The sequence below is a fragment of the Mixophyes fleayi genome, chromosome 2, assembly GCF_038048845.1.
Source record: "Mixophyes fleayi isolate aMixFle1 chromosome 2, aMixFle1.hap1, whole genome shotgun sequence".
NCBI classification, from domain to species: Eukaryota; Metazoa; Chordata; class Amphibia; order Anura; family Limnodynastidae; genus Mixophyes; species Mixophyes fleayi.
The window spans coordinates 82,485,638-82,501,101 of record NC_134403.1 but is presented as its reverse complement, the minus strand read 5'-3'; the positions used below and the strand labels follow the sequence as shown (position 1 = coordinate 82,501,101).

The following is a 15,464-nucleotide window of genomic DNA, read 5'->3' as shown; positions in this document are numbered from 1 at the left end:
ATATGCATTTAGTCCAAATGTTTGATGGTCTCTCTCTCTCTCTCTCCTGTAGGTGTGTGATGATGTGAAGGCCTACCTACTGGCCGATATGGCTCACATCAGCGGTCTTGTAGCTGCGGGTGTTATCCCATCTCCTTTTGATTATTCTGATGTTGTAACCACCACAACTCATAAGACTTTACGGGGAGCCAGGTAAATCTGTTGCCGTTTCCAGTGCCTAAAATGTTTTATGTGTAAAATCATGATACAGAGCAAGTATGCTTATGTGTCTGGAATAAAACATGGTTATTTTTACTAATGAAATAAAAACCACACGAAAATTGATGTGATCACTATAAGGCAATTGAATTTTATGGGAACGCAGTGCTCTGATCTAGATTTTGGAATTTACTCCCCATCCTAAAAGGTTAATAACCTGTGGTGTTCACAAGGTCTGGCTGGTCCACCGACATCTGGCGCCTCTACTGCTGGCTCCTTCTTGCTCCCACTGGCAACTTGTCGCCTTTCTGAAAGAAGACATTGGTATGCAGGGACAAGGAGTGTGGCAGTTCTGGGTGCAGTTATCCTTTTAATGACATATTTATACATTTTACTGGGGGTTAGCTAAGCACAGGAAGCAGCCTGTTTTACTACAGAATTTTGTACATTATTAGCAAGAGAACTGGTTTCTTGAGGTTCTGTTCTATTCCAACATAGCAGTAGAGTTTATCCAAAATTCGGGATGAGGACTAGGAAATTTTACTTAATGGAAAATGCTCCCAAAATAATTCCCCCAAAATCCTGTATAGAAATTGATTCCTAATTCTACACACACAGAGGAAACATTTTGTTGTCATATCTAATTCTGATTGCTAAAACCTTGCTGAGGAAGGGAATGCCCCGGGGTATAGTGTCGTAAAAATGGGGGTCCTTTTTTTAATAAAATAAAAAATGCTTTAGACTTCAAGGTTTTTTCGGATAATAGATCCTATTCCTGGTTAGCTGTAGATCAAGTTTAAATGATTACCAAGATAATACTGGCTTGGATTAATTTATACTGATTAAAAACATCTCATGACACAGAGCACATGACCAGTTATTCTGCTGGGAGTATTACTGTAGCAGTCATTTTGGAACCTTGCATATTTTAACATTAAACTAAAATCTCTAACAACTAAACACATAGTAGCCTTGGTCCCTTGAACAGTACTCTTTTGCAATCCATTCAGATATTTTTCTTCAATAGTAAACAGTAAATCTTTTCTCTGCTAGATTATGCCAGATGTAGGTTCTAATAATAAAACCTAGCAGTATTTGTCCTTTAGCTGTATGCTGCTCTGTGGTTTCTTATGTTATCCTGACGGAGTGGTGATAACTCTGCAGCATTTTTATGTACCACTCTCTTCTCCTTCCAATCAAGGCAATTAGCAAACCGGTCTCAGCACACCCATGCTTCTGCCCTCACCTCCCCTGTTTTTACCTGATCTCTGGAGTGTTTTTTGCGCCTTTCTTGCTTCCGTCGGCTTCACACCCTGGAGTGGAGCGTGAAGTAGGAAACTGTGTGAAACTGAGCAGCAGGACTCCTCAGTCCTCATGCTGGGTTTAATTCACCCTTTCCCTGCTCTACAGATCTGCAAGATGAAAGCCACTGTTCTTAAAACGTGTTTCGTTTTTTTTTTTCTGTGCATTATGGCAAAAAAAGAACAGTCCGATCCTACTATACAGTTCTGTCGCTGTTCTGTTTACAGGCTCTAATCAAAGTATACATTGTTCTACATTGTAACGCTTCCAGTAAAGTCACTTAATGGTAAACTGGCCCTCTCCCCTACATGAAACTTCCCATTAAAGAGCTACCTGAACAGACAACACATATCTAAACCTATGTTGCAGTAACTGCGTGATACAGCAGCTTAGTTTCTTTTATATTCACCTTTTTACATGTCTTCTTAAAGTTAGCCATTTTTTTTTTTTGAGCTCTAAATATGTAGCATGTGAACATCCTATGTACTCTCCGGAGCATGCTGAGTACATCCTGTAACCTCTACAAACTGCCAGCTTTCAGTACATTGGCTGTGAATGATCACATGAGCTCGGTGTTTCAAGAACTTATGCGCTCACCAACCTCTAACATAGATAATGTGTAAGGCACGGATAGGGAGGTGCACAGTTTTATAGCTGATTTTTTTTTTTTTTTTTTTTTTTTTTTTTCTCCTTTTTTAGTCCTCAGTAATGTTAAGCATTATAATAGTTTGACATTAGGCTTTCTGTGTTAACGGCAAGGGAACACGCATGGTAGGTTAAGATTTTCCCCTAGGTAGGTGGGCCACAAAAAGGTAACCAGTACTATTCCAGCAATGGATAATAGGGAAAACAGCACATGCATAAAACAGGCACATAAAGGGTAAACAAAAGCCAAATGGTAGGAAGGCCTGTACTCGTGAGAGCTTACCACATGCTCTGGCTCTATTTCAAAGGTGTAGGTGACAAGACTGGGAAACGGAGCGGAATCAATTATGACTGCAATTGTGGCGGTGTTGACAGTGTAATATTGCTGCCAGAACGGCCTGGTGGTGGTATGCGTCTGCGCCTCAAGAATGGGGACTGGAAAGTGGTAGTACCAGATGGGTTGCAATAAATCTGGAGCGTCTGTTGCCTTTTGGGAGTTCCAAAAGGCAATATGTCGCACCTAAGCTTATAGAGTTCCATATCTCAATGTTGCAGGACTGCACCCTGGGGTCTGGATCCAAACCTGTTGGAGACATATTTGGCTCAGAGGACAAAGCTCTGGAAGTCAGTTTGAGCTGGGGGACCTTCTCACTAGATTTACTACCCAAACTGACACCAGTGCCGAAAGTGTACAGAGTCCTACTGTTTTTCTGTCCCCAACAGATTAAAGTGCACACTTTTTTTTTTTTTCCATCCCCCTCTGCCAGTTTCCCAGCATTCCTGATGTATAGCAAGCGTCGGGAAGGATTTCTCCAGAATAACAAAGCAGAGGTGCTGCAGCAGCTACATTTTAGCAAAGAAGCGTAAGCTGTTGCAATAAAAGAACCTGGTGATATCCTAATCCTGAGGTCCTCACATTTTATGTGCTGGTTTATTGAAGTGAACAAAGTAGGAGTATTAGGAAACTAATTGCTGAACACGAGCATCTTGTCTGTTCTTTGTATTTCAAAGATTATGGAGCTTGTGGAAGTGTTAGTGACCATTTGGACATACAGAATATTTTTTGGACTCCATCATAACCTCTTTTTTAATCTGTCTTGGAAGACCTAGGGAACAGAAGTACTTTTAAATTTACTATTCAAAGGGTGCTGGGTGTTGCTGTTATCTAATCTGTGATGGAACTTCAAACGGGTCAGGACTTATGCGCCAAGTTTTTCTGGAGCCCTTCCCACTTATAGATTTATCGGCCCTCAACAAATTCCTGCCAAAGGAACAATGCAAGTTAGAGTTGCTTCAGTCGGTGACTCAGGCCATTAGGAAAGGAACATTTCTGGTGTCCCTGGATATGATACTGCTTCCTCTGTGCTTTTCCAGAAACTCTTTCAGTTTCATTTGGTCCCTGGGCCTTCACCAAGGTCAGCCTCAATGGTGGCGTTTCTGCATCATCACCAGTGTCTTATTTGTTCCATATGTAGACAGTCCAGGGAGATGGATCTTCTACTTCTCCAGCTTATGATCCACTACTGGTAATTGCACTTCTGGATCATTGACAGGCTTGAGTAATCCCTGACCATTAATGTTTGTGGTGTTCCCAGGTTTCTTGAGAAACACATGAGGCAATCTCCCAAGTTGCTTTCCTCCCTAAAGGTGGTGAATGGACATATCGCATCTGACTGCAGGGAAACCCTTTTTGGTTCCCGTGTGGCAAGTAAGTCACGTGCTACCAGCTTAGGATAATGATGGATTGGTTTTCCTTCACCAACATGCTGAGGTTAAATGGGCAGCTCAGGAGTCCATCTTGCTAGTCAATATTTTGGTTTTCAGAGCTATTTACCAGGTCCTGAGCACCTTGACATTACTTGTCTTTAAGGATTGAGCAGACATTCTAGGCAGACCGTTTCACAGTGATGGTTTATCTGAACCATCAGTAGGGCATTTGCAGCACCAGTCCATGAATGAAACCTCTTGTACCCTGCAATGTATTGAGATGATAATGCATAGTCCAAGCAGCAATGACTTTGATGCATTACAAAGTTTCACAATGTTTTGTGGGACCTTGTACAGAGCTGGGGGTCCATGGAAGCTGTTAGCAATTTTGCCAATTGAATATTAAAAAGCAGATCCTACAGGCAGCTGCTCCCCTCCTTCTCTATGGCTTTGGGACATACAGCCTTCTGCGTTCCCTACTTCTATTTTTATACTTGCCACTTAAATCCCAATATCCTAAATCGGGCCTGTCCAACCTGCGGACCTCCAGATGTTGTGAAACTACAAGCCCCAGCATGCTTTGCCAGTAGACAACCTGTTGATAGCTGGAAGGGTATGCTGGGACTTGTAGTTTCACAACATCTGGAGGGCCGCAGGTTGGACAGGCCTGTCCTAAATGGTACTAATCCATAGCAGGAATAAGTAGGGTCTGTTCATCTCTGCTCCTTTTTCTTGTCTTAAGTGGGCTTCTTGTAAACAAAGGTGGAGTAGTAGGATTAAGGGGCGAGTCATCTGTTTTTCCAGTGCTCTGCGTCCGTGGGATGAAACCTAACCCTACGTTGTGTCCCATTACAACCTCGGAGAAAGTGATTTTAATATTGGGTACATAATCCCCTTTTACTTAAGATGTACTGTTAATATTGAATTCTAGGGAACTGCATGTCAATGTGTCCTTTTTATAGCGAGGTTGACACTAGGTTCTCTAAGCAATTTTATTTCTTTCCTACATGGATATATTGACCTGCATCATAAGTAACCTGACTCAGCCCCTGTGTCCAGCCACATACTGTTAGTTCATTCCTGGGCGGCATACTTTGCACAGCTGTGAATTAAAGGGGTGCGAATAACATTGTATGAGGCCTGACTCTGAAGCCAAATGTCTACATACGCCAACTGATGGCATGCTTTGCTCTCTCCCCAGTATATGAACTTTTTACTGTCTTTTGTTGTTGCGTGTAGTTGGTTTGTTTTTTTTCTTATGCTTACTACATTTACATGGAGGTGACAAGTTATCTTCTGTGTGGAACTTCAGTTTTAGGTTTTGGTCTCTTAACTTTTTTTTTTTTTTTCTTGTTTTCTAAATCAGGTCTGGGCTTATATTTTACCGGAAAGGAGTAAAATCAGTGGATAAGAAAACTGGGAAAGAAATTCATTATAACTTTGAAGATAAAATTAATTTCTCAGTATTTCCTTCAATCCAAGGAGGACCTCACAATCATGCAATTGCAGCCGTGGCAGTTGCATTAAAACAGGTAAGTTCTGACTGTTACATTGTATGTACAGCCTGTTGGTCACTCTCCTGCTCTTCACCAGCATTTTAAACGTTTTCTCATTCAACGCTCCCATAACTTTATATTTATTAAATCCTTTTTTATAATTTTTCACAATGATACAACTGATATAACCCACAGAGTGTTTGACTTTGTGCAATCTGTCCAGCCAACCTGTAATGAATCAGTCTGCTTAAGAGAGTCCATGCTTTAGAATGGTAAAGGTGCTAGTTGCATACAATGGGGCTGCTTTTACAAAACGCCAAAAACTGAAAGTTTCTTAATTCTCTTTAAAACTCTGAAGTCTTTTTAGATAATCAGTTTTCCAAGCATGACAAGACATGCTGTGATTTGTAGTTTGCCAGTTGGAGATCCATGAGAGGGTGGTCATCTGATCATGCCCCACATGTGTTTGAAATGCCCATTTTGTCATTTGAGCTGGGTGCCAGCATTCAGTGCCCATGTGTGGTTACCATTAGTGTTCAGATTTAACATGTAAAACCAATATAGCCAGATGTTAAAAGCAGCGTGACTCAATTTTGACCCACCTGATAGAATACAAAGGTCTCATTTTTTTATTTTTTATCATTTACTTGAGTAACATAATTTTATCTGAATTTGCTTGGGTTTTCTTTCCCCATTAAATTGATGGAATAGTTTGAAGGTTACTGAGTTGTGTTTTTTTTTATTTTTTTATTTTTTATTTTTTTAATTGAAGCCTGAAGTGCGTGCTCCAAATCACCCAGTGCTGTCTGCGACTGTGCTAGAGGCTTGGATATTTGTACCCTTCCCAAAAGGAAAAGGGCCCTGTTCCTCCCCATTCCTCAGGAAGCAAAAGGCCCAGGAAAATGAAAAGGAGATCTTTGGGCCCTCCCGCCCTCCAGAGCCAAAAGGCCTCTTAGGTGGCTAGAGTCTTCAGGACCACCTCCGCCTGCAAGGCTCGGGTGGGGCCCCTTTACCCCAAGGTCAGCCGAAGATTCCCCCAGTGGACTGGTTGCTTTAGCGCTCCTGAAGAAGGGAGCCTCAGATGACTTGGTGAGAGAGGATCGCTCATAAGGGTCTGTGCCCAGACCCCATCCAAAACGCTGAAGGTCACTGATATAAGATCAGTGGTTCCACTCACTCTGTTTCTGTTGGAATAATATGAAGTTAATCAAGAGGGTGGGGTGGGGTAGTCTCCAGCAGACAAAGTGACAGAGGAAGACCAGCCAATAGAATGTGAGGGGTAGAAGAGCTGTGCCTGCACTCTTGTACCATGATACAGGGATTGATCGCAGTGCAAAGTTCCCTATTTTTTTGTATTCTGTCCTTACAATGCATTAAATTCAGAAATTGCTAGTAACTTATCACTAGTGTCCAGCTTTTACTCCTAGTATGCTGTTGAAGATTCCTCTGCCCTCCTATGGTATAAGAATTTTTTTGAAACGGCCTCTTTTGTGTACATACTCGCTCAATTACAGCTTTACGATGTAGAGACAGACGGTGGTAATCGGTATACCGTACCCAAACCAAGACAGAAGTATCATTATTTTTTTATTTATTTTTATAAACTTTTTGTATGTGAAATGGTTAGTTTTGTTGTGTATGGAACACGTGCTGACCAATAACTGTAGAGCAGTGATTTTTATATAATGTCAATTAAATTGTGACTGCTCAGCAATATAGTTGCAAATCAACCACCGTACCCAATGAATCTATTAACATTACTAGAAATCTCTTGTATTGCTTGCATATAGTCTAATTCTCTCATCTCCCGCCCTGTCTAATGCAACATCCTATTCCTCACACCAATCTGTCCTTGCTTCAGTCTGTCGCAAGACATAAATTCCTGTCTTTTCATCCACTGCACCACTCTCTCCCCCGTATTTTTGAGCGCCAAATTCAAATTGTTCTCCCTCAATGCTCCTTCATACATCTTAAGCCTCATAAGAAAACAAACAAAAGAAAGAACACCTTCTTCCTTTAAAGCTACCTCTGACCTGCACCTCTATCTCCCGCCTGCAAAACTGCTCCCATGCTGATGTCCGCCTATGGAATTGGGTGGGGTACGGCATATCTATGCCGACAAGACTTAGCCCGACATCAGGATTCCGAAGGGCTGCTTCCCCCACCTTCACCGATGATGACTCCTCTTCACACAGACCAGCCAATGACGATGAAGTAAGAAGGCGGCTGCACTTGGCGTCATTGACCATGCCGACGGGATTATTGCTGTAAAGGAAGTATGCAGCCATGTACAATGTAGTTTACAATGGCTTCTACATGGCTGCATACTTCCATTACCCCCTTAACAGTGATAATCGCATCGGCATGGTCAGTGACGTCAAGTGCAGCCGCCTTCTTACTTCGTCATTGGCTGAAGTCTGTGTGAAGAGTAGTCGTCATCGGTGAAGGTTGAGAAGCAGCCCTTCGGAATCCTGATGTCGGGGTAGTCAGCATCAATACGCTGACTACCACCAATGGAATTCACAACCTAATCAGTCTTCCGCAACCTTCAAAACTTTTTAAATGCTCACTGAGAATTGATTGGAACTTGCCCTACTCCATCCTCTATAGCTTGCACTGGTACATTCTTGATTGATGTCCCAAATCTCCACTGTGAGTCACATTTGCCCCTCTTCCACTAGATTGTAAGCTCTCATGAATATAGCTCTCTCTACCCTTTTTGTCTTCAATTTGGCATTTATTTATTTTTATTCATTGGTGGACAAAATAATGTAGAATTCGGGAACCAGGATACTGTGCAACAATTTAAATCAAATTAAGTGTAGTAATTACTCTGTTTTTTACAGGTACATTAGCAACCTGGCTTCTAGGATCAGTCTAGCCTCAATCTATGATATATATGTATATCTGTTCATTCACAATGCATTGGTCTGGGTACTCCGTACCTAAAAATCTACTTACATACACTTAAATAATAAGGATAACAGAGATGTACTAAAATATCTTCTGATTCCACAGGCCAATACTTCAATGTTCCATGAATATGCTGTGCAGGTCCTAAAAAATGCCAAGTCTATGGCAAGCGCCTTACTGAAGAAGGGCTACACACTTGTATCAGGTATTGTAATCATATAAGTTAGATCCCCACCCCCCCCCCCCCCCAGTCATGTCTAACATTTCAAAAAAAGAGCAAATTGCTGCATGTTTATTACGCTCTGTAACAGCTCAACATTACCACTTGTAGGATACTGTGTGTATTTTTTTTGTTTGTTTTTCCTCTTATCTCCTACAGTTGGGTTTGTATGATGGTTTAGAATATTGGGCCAATATAATTGATTCTTGACAAATTAATATGTAAATCATTTACTAATTCAACCAAAACAGTAATGGTAAAAAAATATTTTAAAAAGGTAGTTTATAATATATATACATATAGTGTGTGTGTGTGTGTGTGTGTGTATATGTGTATATATGTATATATGTATGTATGTATATGTATGTATATATATATATATATATATATATATATATATATATATATATATATATATATATATCTATATATATATCTATATATATATATATCTTCTATCTGCAATTTTTGTTCTATTGCCTGAAGTTCATAGAAACCTGATATTTGATGAAATGTTTCATTCACCTCCGAAAGATTGTTAAAAATATTCAGTAACTATATAAAGAGGGGACCCCCCCAAAAAAAAAAAAAAAAATTATTTCCTGTAATGACCATATATAGTGTTAACTAATAATTGTTTCGTTTAGTTTGAATCATGCATGAAGTCTTCTTCTTTCAGGTGGAACTGATAACCACCTGGTGTTAGTAGACCTGAGACCCAAGGGTATAGATGGAGCACGAGCTGAGAGGGTGCTAGAACTTGTGTCTATTACCGCCAACAAGAACACATGTCCTGGAGATAAGAGTGCCCTGACGCCTGGAGGCCTGCGGCTGGGTAAGTCCTGGTTTTACTTATCCTTGGGTCCTTTGATCATTCCTATAAACCACATAGAAAGCACAACCTATTGTAAGGTGATATGAGCATTGTTCATTTTTTTTACTGTTCTGGTTGGAGATGACATTTAAGCAAATTATCTTTTCTGTGGCACTAAGAGTTAACTTTGTAAATAAGAAACATTGTTTTGACAAGGTAAAAAGCTGAAATCTCCTGCTCAAGTAAGTTGTTCGACTTATCTTAATGTACATAGTTTTTCCACAAAAACGCTATTGAAACATTAATTGCAGATCGTCCTATAAATCTAAAAGTGTTGTAAGGTCTGTTTAATGTATGTCCTGTTCCTTTTATTTTCTGGCAGCACTATTCTTCTATGGGGTTCACTAGATTGTATATGGCTGTTGTCTTGTCTGAGCTCAAGTGCAGAGAATTTTTTAAGAACATCAAAAAGTACGAGCTTAACTTGAATGTAGAGTAGACAAAATCCAGGAACTGGACAAGGTGTCATGGGACAGGTAGTTCTTTGAGAGCGGATTTAAAAACATGCCCACCCTGTTTCTGTTTAATAAAAACAAAATTAATAAATGTCACCACTAATAATATGGAATACAGATCCCTGTAAAAGCGGTTAGGGAATGAAAACACACCAATAATTTTCTTGAATTTGTTTCTTTAAGGAGAGTTTACACACAAAATGGATTAAAAAATACAGTATATAGATCTGGCTGAATTCTGTTGTGTATAACTAATGGCTGGAAATTAGAAGGAACTTTGAGTTGCCTCTGTGGATTTATGTGAAATAAGCATATTCTTAAAATAGTTGTAATTGTTCCCAGGACCGGATTAAGGGAATTGGAGGCCCCTGGTCTAAGGGGGCCCCCATTCCCCCGTGAGCATCTCCCCCACACCCCCGGGTAAGCCACCCACCTCCCCTTCCTCCCAGTGCTTGCCTCCTTCTCATGTCACTGTAGTCCTTCCACGGCACGCTGTAAGCTCCTTACTGAGGAGATCTCGTACAGTGCGCCGCGGATGGACTACAGTGACAGGCTCAGCAGCATTGATAGGGCCGGGAACGCCCCCGCACTGATCCATAATGCTGCTGAGAACTTTCAAGGGCCCCGTGGATGTCCGAGGCCCCTAGGCTGTAGCCCAGTTAGACCTCTGGTTAATCTGGCCCTGATTGTTCCGTAAGGTATTGTTGAGTTCATCCAAATAGCATTTACAGTCTCCCACAGCTAACCGGTAGATTGGTCTTTAAATTTAAAGCATGTACAGTCACCAACAGAATGTGGACACTGAGTCAGGCATTCTGGATGTAGTAAACGGTGCATCAAGCACCAGTTTACTTTCGTTTTATATATTGTGTTGTCTTTAGACGATCTATACATATTAAAGCACCTGGAGATCGCTGTGGACAGACTCCATAGAGACAGAGACCATATGAAAAGGTGACTTAATAAGCTGGTGAACTTGATACCAGGTTTTTGGTAGGGATGTCATACCCTTTGCATTTTGTTATACAATGGACTCATCAGGGTCATTGTTACTGTAAGGGTGTGTTACATCTCTTACCTTTTATAGGCATGTTGTTTTAGATGAGCTAATGCTTATTTACTACAAGCAGAAACATGAAGATGTAAACAAACTTCATAGTTAAATAATTTGATATGTAGAGTAAACGCTCACATTTCACAAGTGGGGAGCAATGGTTGTGCATGCAACATATTCACTCTAAGTATATTAGTATTGTACACTAATTGCTATGTAAGCTTAATGCAGATGTGATTTCTATGGGCTTTTTAAGCCCTACATTGCTTTGGACAACTGTTTCAATTAAATGGATCTTTGTTATCCATTCACATCCACTTGTTCTCCACTTAATGTAGGCCAACAAACAGGGCACTGATCTTTATTTTTTCCCTTGGAGACTTCCTAAAGTGTGTGAAGTCTCTTGCTTGGCTGATTTATCCAATGTCCTCTTCCACCCATCTAATTGAGTGACTCTGTCTAGACCCAAAGTTTTCAATCTGCAGTGTGATTACTGCAAAGGGTACCTCTGCCTATTAAATAGAGCTCCAAAATGTAATTTAATTTATTAGCAAATAAAACGAACACAGTGAATCGGACGGGAGAATTTTAAAGCTTTTAAATGCATAAGGGATAGCTTGGTGTACATTTACTCAGATTTGGGAGCAGGGGGTAATTTAAATATATGTGCATATATTAGTCATCTTCCGTCTGCTGAATTAGTGAGTAGGTGATAAACCTATACTATCACGTGGGTACATTTTAAAAAAAAGAAGTCGTGAAACTCTGGACATATTTGCACTGTTTTCTCATTTCTCCCGAAAGGTGGCAACTCATCCTCTGGGTTGGGAAAAACATTTTGTGGATTCTATTTGTATTCCATTCTAGAATGGTTAGCAAACTGCAAATGCATGTATCAAGAATGTATCAAGTTTGTTCCCCTAGACTTGGATATTTGCCTATTGTTTTGTTTAACTTTATGTTGTAAACAAATTGTATTAGTGATAGAAGCTAAACAAAGTGCATATAGTAAGGGAATATTGTTTTTAAAGATGAAACATATTATGGCACTATATCAAAATGTAAAAAATATCTTGTGATGTTGACCTTGAAAATGAAGTGAAGATCAGGTCAGTAGAAGAATTGATCTAGCATTAGGTTGTGTAGATGCAGGAAGCATCCACAAGGGCCTTGTTCAATCAATAAACAATGAAAGAAAGTCCTGCAGCGAATTGGTATAATGTTCCAGCAGTATCGTTCAGAGCCCGCGATGGATGAGGGCAGCAGTCTGGACCTCTCAAAGTCTTTCCAAATTCTGTTTTCATTTCCATATATTCATTTTTAACAGAGCGAAGAGATTAGAAAGTCAGTCACAAGGTTCAGAAACGACAGCAAGTCCCACACAAAAGTAAAAGTGTGATATTTCATTATGCTTTTTATTACAGATTATAGATGCACATTTATTCTTCTGGTGGCGCAAATATAGCAAATGCGGTGTACCAGATAGTTGACATTTTAAGTTATGTAGGACATCCCTTCTCTATTTATGCCAGTATTTTTATTTTTATCTGTGTAAAATTGTCATGTTGTTTTTTGTTTTTTTTTTTTTTGTTTATTTCTTTTTTTTGTTTTTTTCTTGCAGGTGCCCCTGCTCTCACATCCCGCAATTTCAGAGAGGCGGACTTTGAAAAAGTGGTTGATTTTATTGATGAAGGTATCCAAATTGGGCTTGATGTGAAGAACAAGACAGGTGAGTGCGGATCCCAGATCTGTAAACTACGTTTTAGTGAATCCAGTTTAGCAATAAGGGGAAACTTGTTGGTTAGATTCTGATCTCTTTATGGAAATACGTGGCTCTCTAGATCAACCTACCAACAAACTTTGGCTACACATAACCCCAGTCTACAGATTTTGATTAAAACTTACAAAAAGGAGATTCTTTAAAAGCTCGGTGCATTTTATAAAAACAGTTCAGGGTCCCATTTAAGTTGCCACAAAAATGTTGTAAAAAAAAAAATCCCATTCTAAAGATGTTGCCAAAATATAATGCAGAACTCTTTGTTGGGGCTATAGAGATTGTACATTGATAGTCGGAACTTGCATTGTGCAGTAACTTGCTCTTCCCATGATTCTGATTGCAAAATCAATCATTCAGAATTGTCCGAGGCCGGTGTCCTCATACAGCCCTGATGGTCCCAGTATTCATACTCTCCGCCCTTACTGGTTTGCGAGCAACAACTTCCCATTCCCTATGTATTTTTAAATTTGTTTAGCGCTTTTGCTATCGGTTTTATTTGTATATGTTCTGGGGTTGCCTGGGGCTTGTCTGAGAATGATTTTTAAAATGTACAATGTAAATGGATGCTTCTCGAGGCAAACTAAACAAATCTGTGCAGCCAGTGGTCTGTGTTTCTGCATTTCACTGGAAGCTACTTCCTCATATAAAATAACATTCTTCTGTGGGAAGCAAAACCTTCATTGACGCAGAGTCTGAATCCAGTTTCACGTGTGATCTGGAGATTATTAAAATGGTTTAAATGTTCTTAATCCCATTAATTTAATAATGCAAAAGAAAATTCCACAATATATATTTTTTTTTTTTTTTTTTTTTTTCCCCCTGACGCTTTAACCCTGAAAATATATGTAGTTAATGTGTGTAATGGACTAGTTTAGTTTGATGTTTAATTAAAGTAAGCTATGAATCTTTCTGTACATACGACACATTTTGTACGGTTGGAAATCATTTTTTTTTTATTTATTTTGTTTAGCCAAGCTCCAAGACTTCAAGAATTTCCTCCTAGAAGACCAGGACACAGTGCAGCGAATTGCAGCTCTCCGTCAGCGTGTAGAGAAATTTGCCCGTGTCTTCCCTATGCCAGGATTCGAGGAACGTTAGATACTTGTCTAGCTCATGAGAAGAAGTCTGCTCCATACTGCACTCTGTCATCTCCTGTCCTTTCTCTTTACTTTAAACATGCTTTCCATTTAGTTACTAATTCTTCAGAAGACTTTCCATTCATTAGACTTTCCACTCCTTTATGCTCTGTGGTGCAGCCTCTTCCACCATGATTGTAGACTGTCGCTTTGCCATATGAGAGCCAGGTTAAGGAATCTGAGGACTGTATATATAGCATCAGCAGTCAATGTGTTGGTGATATCTGTAGACTCTAGTGACTGTCAATAAAAGCAATAACATCCAGTGCGTTGCTGCGTTCCCATCTTCCCTTCTACTGTTCAATTACAACATGATAAAATGTGCCAAATTTTGGATACAACCAAACTTTTTGCTACCTTTTCGTTGGCGAAAGTGGCAAGGCATCTTTGCTTATTTTTCACGTTTTCTATTCAAGAACAATTATTGAACGTACGTTTTGTGTATTGTGTAAATATACTGTATCAGATCTGCGCTGTTCAATTTTGTTGAGGCGCATAGGACATGATATTCAGGTTTGATATCTACTATCTGTAATGTGTTGGGCTTGGAGTATTCTGAATAATAGATTTCTCCTCAATTTGCAGCACTGTGTTTAAAATCTGCTAAGTTACACTTCAAAAATCCCCTCTGTGTTTTCTCACATTTCCTCCAAAATTGTCTTTCCTCGTTACCTTGTATGATAGCAGTGCTCCTCACAGTGACCTGTAGGTGGAGACACTTGGTGATTGTCTGTGTTTTACATTATTGCTAAGCAGCAGAAATTGTTTATTTTTTTTGGTTGTCTGTAATTTCTAAGTGGTAGGTTTCCGTGTAGGGGATCCCATACCTGCAGTTATATAATCGGCCTTGAAGACTGATACAAAAAGAATAAATGTAATGGATCTTAGTGAAGTTGGAGAAATAACTGCTGCATTCCAGATTATATGCAAGGCTTATATCATGAAGACTGACTATATAGACTCAATATGCACATACTGTGTATTGTAATGCAATCTAGGGTATTTACATGTTTTCAAATGCAATTTGGTGCAGACTGCCTGCAATGCCCATCTTCTGTAAAATCAGAATGAACATTCTTTAAAACGCCATAGACCTCGCTAACAAATCAGTTGATTCACACTACACAGTGGTGCTGTTTTGCATCAGTTGTAATTAATGGTTCTCGCAGCACATTTGAAGACGAATGTCTACTCTGTACACCTAGACGTACTTCTATTTTACAGAGGCTATTCTCAAGATCACAGACTGGCAAAAATAAGAAAGGCGCACTGTCCAAAGGTGTAAATGTCACATCAAAGTCCAGTCACCTTCCCCTTCAGAATCACCCGTGTCCTTATGTTAAACTTTCATTTTTTATTTTATTTTTATTTGAGTAAAGTGCATCTATTAATGCACTTCTCCACCAAGTGCAGCTGGAAAGTGCAAAATGTGAAATGCAGTAGTCCATACAGCATTCAATTTCCAAAAGCCGTTACAAACGTCTGCTCCTTTGCAAACCCATGTGCTTTGGCACCACAAAAGATGAATTTGCACTTCATAGAGTATTTATCACAGACTGGGCAGCATGCGCTTTGGAAGGTGTGTTTTAGGTGGTGGTTCTGTTTGGTGTCACAGCTTGTGACAATGTCTGTCTCCCTCACACAGGGCTCACAGCCTTAACTTCCCATCACAGCCAGAGAACTATTA

General features: G+C 39.8%; 1 protein-coding gene across 2 annotated transcripts in view; it reads left to right on the top strand.

The window, feature by feature from the left end:
* SHMT2 (serine hydroxymethyltransferase 2) overlaps positions 1-14,042 on the top strand; it is a 39,074-nt gene extending 25,032 nt beyond the window's left edge. For both annotated transcript variants that reach the window (XM_075199405.1, XM_075199406.1), the window contains exons 7-12: positions 53-192; positions 5,219-5,384; positions 8,367-8,466; positions 9,161-9,316; positions 12,486-12,593; positions 13,612-14,042. In XM_075199405.1, coding sequence (XP_075055506.1) covers positions 53-192; positions 5,219-5,384; positions 8,367-8,466; positions 9,161-9,316; positions 12,486-12,593; positions 13,612-13,739 — 798 coding nt within the window. In that variant the 3' untranslated portion in view covers positions 13,740-14,042. The remainder of the gene's footprint in view (positions 1-52; positions 193-5,218; positions 5,385-8,366; positions 8,467-9,160; positions 9,317-12,485; positions 12,594-13,611) is intronic.
* Positions 14,043-15,464: the final 1,422 nt, after the last annotated feature.